General features: G+C 43.4%; 1 protein-coding gene across 1 annotated transcript; it reads left to right on the forward strand.

The window, feature by feature from the left end:
- The first annotated feature begins 1,400 nt into the window (after nucleotides 1–1,400).
- On the forward strand, nucleotides 1,401–2,846 carry LOC127136827 (uncharacterized). Its single transcript, XM_051063346.1, has 2 exons — nucleotides 1,401–2,373; nucleotides 2,488–2,846. Exons 1-2 carry the CDS (start codon nucleotides 1,401–1,403, stop codon nucleotides 2,844–2,846), a joined length of 1,332 nt encoding a protein of 443 aa, XP_050919303.1.
- Nucleotides 2,847–8,112: the final 5,266 nt, after the last annotated feature.

Here is an 8,112-nt window from a genome sequence, read left to right on the forward strand (position 1 = left end):
GTGTCATCACATCTGCTAGTTTCTAGGAAGTTAGCTTAGGAGTAGTTTCCTCTAGTTTAGTATAAATAGGAGTATCCCACAAGGGGCTGAAGGTGTTCACTTTGTACTACGAAACCACTTGTAAGAAAACTTCCCATTCCCAGCGCGAGGAAGTAAGAGTTTTTCTGAGAGTGCTATGTACGTGAATCACCACATTTATTTCAATGCAACTTCCCTACTTTTCAATTGTTCCCGTTGAACATTTTATTTTAATTTCTTTTGCTTTTGAGTTATCATTTTACGTTGTCGTTTATGCTGTCGACACTGACTCTATCACGATCATAGAGTTTACCAAAAGCGTGTTCGTAGTATACATCTTTTGAATGTTATAGCGTTGTCGGTCACGAGTCACCTACAGGCGATAACATTGTCTAAAACCGTTCATGTGGAAAAACCCTACGCTTGTTCGAGACTTTGTTGGGAGCCGTTCCTCACAAAGTCATTTCGTCGAAGTTTGAACAAGTCTCACTTGCACTAGCACATGTCCTAGGATCAACTGGTCGATCCTGCAAGTAACCCTTTGTTTTAAGCCCAGGGAGGACCAGCGGTTGTTTACCAATTTCCACAGTAAACAAAATGGCACACCCAGTGGGACGGTGCTAGAGCAGTTACGAAATTGCATGAAACTTAGAAGTGGCAAGTTATATAATAAGCCACGAAGTAATGTGAAGATGTTAGAAACTAACAATGATGAAGTTCCACGAGGGACTTTATCCAATACGGAAACAGTAGTTTCACAGGTTGTCACTTTGCCGCCGATGACAAATGCAACCCTAACCATGTCGACTACGGGTGCGGTTGGAACATCAATTCCTCAGCCTCCACCGGGGGGTTCAGGATCAACGATAACGACGTTCAGACCTTATGTGCCTCACTTTGGCACCATAGATCCGCTTTATGGAATGTCGTATTCCTTAATTCCCGGATATCAGTCGACATCTAGTGCAGCACTGTTTTCAGAAACAAACCCTCCCTTGCAAGGATCAGCACAAGGGGGCAACATAAGGAACACTACTCAGAACAGAGCCATGCCGCTGTCGAACACTTCAGTAGCGGTGTTGAGACAGCAAATGGACGATAGTAACCATGAATTGGTTAACATGTTGACCAACCAGATGGGCACAGTCTTCAATCCACTAATACAAGAATCTGCTGAAACAAACAGACAGATGGCGAACCAATTGACGCATTTATGCAATTTTCTGGGGGCACCGGCCCGACAGATAACGCCAACGATTAGACCGACTATTCCTATGCAGATAGAGGTAAGGGCAGCGGAGGAGGAGACAGTCCACGAAGGATAAATCATTAGACCCCTGCAACATCAAGGCGTCGAATCAGGAGTTGCGGGACGTAACCAGATGGTAATGGTCAACCGACAGCAGGATGCTGATCAAATCGTCGACCAACACCGACAAGAAGACTTGGCGGTGGAAAATAATTTGACAACTATTGTCGAAAGGATTATGGCTAGAAATGGCATGGGTGCCACGTTACAAAGGCCATTATACATTTCCCCGTTAGCTGAGTTTATTCTCCAAGCCGAGACGCCCAGGGGGATGAAAGTGCCTAAGTACACTAAATTTGGGGGAGAGTCTGGTGAATCGATAATAGAGCATGTCGCCAGATACTTAACAGAGTCATGGGATCTAGCTCATAATGAATGCTTAAGAGTAAAAAACTTCCCTTCCTCTCTGACCAAGGCTTCCTTCACATGGTTTACTTCGTTGGCCCCAAGTTCTATCAACTCATGGGCCAAACTAGAAAAGAAGTTACATGAACAGTTTTACGAAGGATACTCCAAAATTAGTTTGGCGGAATTGTCTAGTATTAAGAGAAGGTTCGTTGAGAGTATAGATGATTATCTGAATCGTTTTAGGTCTTTAAAGGCTAGGTGCTTCACACAAGTGCCAGAACATGAACTAGTTCAAATGGCCGTAGGAGGATTAGATTATTCCATTAGGAAGAAGATAGATCCAACTTTTGTGAAAAGTATGTCACAGCTGGTTGACAGAGTCCGACATCTAGAACGACTGAGGCTAGAAAAAATTAGGCACAATAAGTCTGAGAAAGAAAAGGTAGCGTTTGTCGAATACGACACGACAGACCCAATACGTGAGACCGATTATCCTTCATCGACCGAATTAGAAATTGACGTGGCTGAACTAAAGTCAGGGTCCGCCTATGAGTGTCGCTCATTGCTGCCTACGCAAGGGAAGAATCCTGTCGAAAACAACCCAAAATTCCCTTCAAAAACTTACACTTTTGACGTGTTGAAGTGTGAGGAAATTTTTGACTTATTGGTCAAAGATGGGCAGATGGTGGTGCCGCCTGGTACTAAAATACCACCGTTGGAACAAAGACAGAAAAGAGGGTTTTGTAAATATCACAACTATCTTGGTCATAATACCTCTAATTGTTACCTTTTCAGGGATTTGGTTCAGAAAGCGATTCAAGAAGGCAGGCTGAAATTTGCTGGCCGCAGGATGAAGATCGACATTGATCCTCTTCACCAGGAGGAAACCCTGTTCGTAGAATCAGTCGAGATCAGCGAATATGATGAGGCCAACATGCTGGAGAAAACTGGGGAAAGCCCAGATGTCGATATAGCTGAAGTTTACCCAATGGCTGATGAAGATTTGGTGGATTTTCTGTATCGCTGCAAAAACAAGGATTCACAGGTGTGCCTGTGCCCAAGGTGTGGTGTTGTCACCGACAAAATAGCAGCAGAGAACTTCCAGAAGTTGCAGCTGGGTAAGAGCAAAAGGAATGTGCCAACCAGGGGTTACCAGAATGAAAGAGGCTAAAAAAGGGTTGTGGGAAATAACCCAACAAGGCCCAAAAGCTACGTGTCGTCGGCTAACGCTCCTAAAGGTACTTGGATCAAGCCTCAGGAAAGACAAGACACCCCATAAGGGGTTGTTGCTGATACTAGAGGAGGTCTAGCAGTAAACTACAGGCGTGAGCTCAAGTCTGAAAAGAGGACTCATATCTCTGAAAACTATTTGGGAAAGAACCTCATGACAAGGACTCAATGGAGACGATTTCAAAGGTGTAAACAGGCCGAAAGAGACGCTGCAAGAGGCATGACCAGCGAGGCGAATACTGGGAAGAAAATTATTGTGAAGGTCGACACAACGGCGAAAGAACGGATAAGAAAGTACGTCCGTCGACCAGCTGAAAAATGTTCTGATGAAGTGACTGATGACTTCAATTCAGAATCTGAAGCAAGCCTCGACATCCTGGTCAACGTGGTATCAACCCTACCACAAGAATACAAGTGTATGACTGAAGTCGACGGGACGGTGGACAATGCTGATGCTGAAGAAATGGCTTTACACAAACCAAGATGCTATTTTGTGCTGAACGATGGTGCGGCTGAAAGCCAAGAGGCAGTGTTCGAAAGTCCAACGATGAACATGAAAAACCATTTGAAACCACTGTTGATCAGGGCAAAGGTGGAAGGCGTAATCGTCAATAAAATTTTGGTCGACTGTGGTGCCACTGTCAACATTATGCCACACCATATTCTGAGGAAGATTGGCAAGTACGACACCGACATCAGGTCTAATAACGTGGTTTTGTCGGACTATGTAGGGAAGACGAAAAGCACCATGGGAGTAATTATGGTGAATGTTACAGTAGGTTCCGTGACCAGACCGACACTATTCATGGTGATAGACGCAAGGCCAAGTTACAACTTGCTACTTGGCAGAGAGTGGCTACATGGCGTCGGAGCTGTACCCTCTTCAGCACACCAAAGACTGGTGATTTGGAGAGAGGATGGGGTGGCCGAAAATATCAAGGCCGACTAAGGATATTTTATGGCCGATGTGAATAATGTCGGCAAGAAGGAGTTTGAAAGAAAGCTGGCCAACATCTCTCCTTGCTTCCCAGCTGAGGATGTATATGCCAATCTAAGTGAAGCTTTCGTCTCTCTAACTCTACATGAGACTCACGGCTTCATTTGGGATGTGGAACGCCTAGATGATCCACCATACACGGGTATCTGGCCGACAGGCTGGGGGGATGCCAGGGATGATGTCTGAGTTAGAAGCTTTACGAAAGATTTCGGCATACGTTGCCGAGAACAAAATAAAGTCGGCCATAGAGGCTGAAGAAAACATGGTTGTTGAGGCCTATGCGTTGAATAAAGGAGGACATATGGCTATGGGGCCAAAACCCCCAGACAAACCAACTTTGGCCAAAGGGGACTTCGATATGCAGCGTCTGGATTGCATTTACGACAGTGAACCTCTAGGGTTCGAAAAAGACCCAAAGGCACCAGAGAGAATCCGACCAAAAGACCCCTTGGAAGAAGTCGACCTTGGCGAAGATGGCGAAAGAAGGCCAACATATATAAGCGCCAACATCGACAACAAACTAAAGTCTGAGGTAATATACATACTTAAAGAATTCAGAGATTGTTTTGCTTGGGATTATAATGAAATGCCTGGTTTAAGTAGAGACTTGGTCGAGTTAAAGCTGCCCATAAAAGCTAGAAGAAAGCCAGTGAAACAAACGCCCAGGCGTTTCGCCCCAGAGATTATGGCAAAGATAAAAACAGAAGTAGAAAGACTCCTGAAAAGCAAGTTCATCCAAACTTCAAGGTATGTCGAATGGTTGGCCAATATTGTGCCAGTCATAAAGAAAAATGGGTCTTTAAGAGTGTGCATTGATTTTAGAGATCTAAATGCTGCCACCCCAAAAGATGAATATGCCATGCCCGTGGCTGAGATGCTGGTAGATTCGGCCGCTGGTTTTGAATATTTAAGCATGTTAGATGGTTATGCTGGATATAACCAAATTTTTATTGCAGAAGACGACGTGCCGAAGACGGCGTTTCGATGTCCAGGAGCCTTAGGGACATATGAGTGGGTGGTCATGCCATTCGGCCTAAAAAATGTCGGAGCAACATACCATAGGGTAATGAACTCAATGTTCCATGACTTCATTGAAGATTTCATGCAAGTCTATATTGATGACATCGTGATAAAATCAAATGGACAACATACGCACGCCGAACATCTCCGAAAAGCTTTCCTGAGGATGAGGAAATGTGGATTAAAAATGAATCCATTAAAATGCGCTTTTTGTGTGCAAGTAGGCGACTTCCTTGGTTTTGTGGTCCACAAAAAGGGCATTGAAGTAAACCAAAGATAAACAAAAGCCATTATGGACGTCAAGCCTCCGTCGACCAAAAAGGAGCTGCAATCCTTTTTGGGAAAAATAAATTTTCTTAGAAGATTCCTATCAAATCTAAGTGGAAAAACAAAAGCGTTCTCCCCACTACTTCGACTGAAGAACGAAGAATTCAAATGGCAGGATGCACATCAAGAGGCTTTCGACTAAATCAAAGAATATTTGACTAAGCCTCCAGTGTTGGCCCCTCATGTTAGGCATAGGCCAATGAGATTGTATATTGCAGCCTCAGAATCGACTATAGGAAGTATGTTAGTCCAAGAGGATGAAAATGGTGTCGAAAGACCCGTGTATTACCTTAGTCGAATGCTTAATGATCCTGAAACTAGGTATAGTGACATTGAAAAACTATGTATATGCCTGTATTTCTCTTGTACGAAATTAAAGCAATATATCAAGCTTGTTGATGTTTACATATCTTCTCATTTTGATATTATTAAACATATGTTATCTAAACCAATTTTGCATAGTCGAATTGGGAAATGGGCTTTAGCGTTAACAGAATACTCCCTGATATACGTACCCTTGAAAGCGATGAAAGGGCAGGTAGTAGCAGACTTTCTGGTCGACCATTCAATGGTCGAAATGGCGCAGAATTACGTAGATTTAGTACCATGGAGGCTATATTTCGATGGATCAAGACATAAGCATGGAGCTGGGATAGGAGGAGTCATAATTTCTCCAGATGGAATTCAAGCAGAGTTCAAATACAAAATCGAAGGGGTATGCACAAATAATGAAGCAGAATATGAGTCATTGATCACCGGACTTGAACTACTGCTGGAATTGGGGGCAAGGAATGTCGAAATTATGGGAGATTCGGAGTTAGTGATTAAACAAGTATCAAAAGAGTATAGGTGTGTTAAAGAAAATCTGATCATGTACTTTATGGTTACCATCAGACTGCTCAAGAGGTTTGAGCAAGTCAATCTCCAACACATAGCACGGCAAGAAAACCAAAGAGCAAATGATTTGGCACAGGAAGCTTCAGGGTATAAAACGTCGAAAGACCAGGACGAAGGGATCCAAGTAAAAGAGAAAGTACGGACGACAGTGTTGTCACTGTCAGATCTAGCGATCATGAAGCTGGGGGCAATAGATAAAAATCATTTTGAAATTTTGGCTGTCGACGACGAGGGAGGGAGTGATTGGCGTAAATCGCTAGTTGATTACTTACGTAATCCCGTGGGGTCGACAGATCAAAAGATAAAATATAGGGCCCTTAGCTACGTCTTGGTGAATGACGAACTATTCAAAAAGACAGTCGAAGGAGTGTTATTAAAATGCCTCGGGGAAAGTGAAGCATACGTGGCTGTGTCGAGCATACATAGCGGGGCGTGCGGGGCACATCAAGCAGGTTTGAAGATGAAGTGGCTCTTGATGCGTTCAGGAGTTTATTGGCCTTCAATTTTGAAAGATTGCATTGAATTTGCCAAAGGTTTCCAGGAATGCCAATTGCATGGGGGCATACAGCATGTGCCTGCAAGCGAGCTACACACAATTGTGAAACCCTGGCCATTTCGAGGATGGGCGTTGGACATTATAGGGGAAATAAAGCCAGCCTCGTCGAAACAACAAAAGTATGTGTTAGTCGGTATCGACTATTTTACAAAATGGGTCGAAGCCATAGCATTACCAAATGTAAACCAAGAAACTATGATAGACTTTGTCCAAAGTTATATCATTTGCAGATTTGGCATCCCAGAAACTATTACAACCGACCAGGGGTCAGTCTTCACTGGTCGAAAAGCGCAAGAATTTGCAAAAGAAATGAGAATCAAATTAATGACATCTACCCCCTATTACGCACAGGCGAATGGCCAAGTCGAAGCTGCTAATAAGGTGATCATCAGCCTAATAAAGAAACACATAGGAAAGAAGCCAAGGAATTGGCACAAGAAGTTAAACCAAGCCTTGTGGGCATGTCGAACGTCACCAAAAGAAGCGACTGGAACAACCCTATTTCGACTGGCTTATGGACATGACGCAGTATTGCCAGTAGAAATTCAGGTCCAAGCGGTCAGGACCCAAAGGCAGTATGAAATACCTTTTGAAGATTATTGGAGTATGATGACAGACGAGTTAGTCTATGTAGACGAAGAAAGAATGCTAGCATTAGACTCTCTACAAAGACAGAAAGAGAAAGTCGCCCGAGCATACAACAAAAGGGTGAAAGGGAAAGTGTTTGCTGTCGACGATCTGGTTTGGAGGGCGATCCTGCCTATGGATAGAAATGATAAAATGTTGGGTAAGTGGTGTCGCGGTGCGAAAAATACCCAAGCGTAGGGAACGCTCGAAATATAAATAAAACAGAGTCGCCACCGAACTTTATTTATTCCCAAAGAGGGAAAGGGGAAATATCGATAAAACCCACAAAAATAAAAAAGAAATGGTCGTCGCAACCAAATCGGGTTCGAGAGTCGGTTATGCAAGGGGAAGGTATTAGCACCCCTCACATCCATCGTACTCGATGGGACCCATTTAGTTAGTTTTGTATTAGAGTGTTAGCGTGATATCATTTCCGATATTCTACTTATCGGGTAAGGAAAGAGAAAGAAAGAAAGGAAAGACTTATGGGTGTTTTAATATTAATGTGCCTGACAAGATTTCGCAATCCTGCTCCTACGTATCTCCAGGTGCTATGAAGAACTCAAGGCATACGTAATTCTACCCAAAGAGAACTACTAGATGGATTGATTTTAAAGAGAGTGATGCTTGGATCACATTTGAGCGATTAAACCTTTACTTGTTGCTCGCTCTTGGAGGCTGAAGTCTTTGTTTGTTTCGCATCAAAATGGATGTTGCATACTCTTTTCTGAAAATGTTTTCGGAGTCGCACAAGGGCGGAAAACAAGTTTGATGAGTTTGAGT

The sequence above is a fragment of the Lathyrus oleraceus genome, chromosome 4 (genome assembly GCF_024323335.1).
Source record: "Lathyrus oleraceus cultivar Zhongwan6 chromosome 4, CAAS_Psat_ZW6_1.0, whole genome shotgun sequence".
Classification (NCBI taxonomy): Eukaryota; Viridiplantae; Streptophyta; class Magnoliopsida; order Fabales; family Fabaceae; genus Lathyrus; species Lathyrus oleraceus.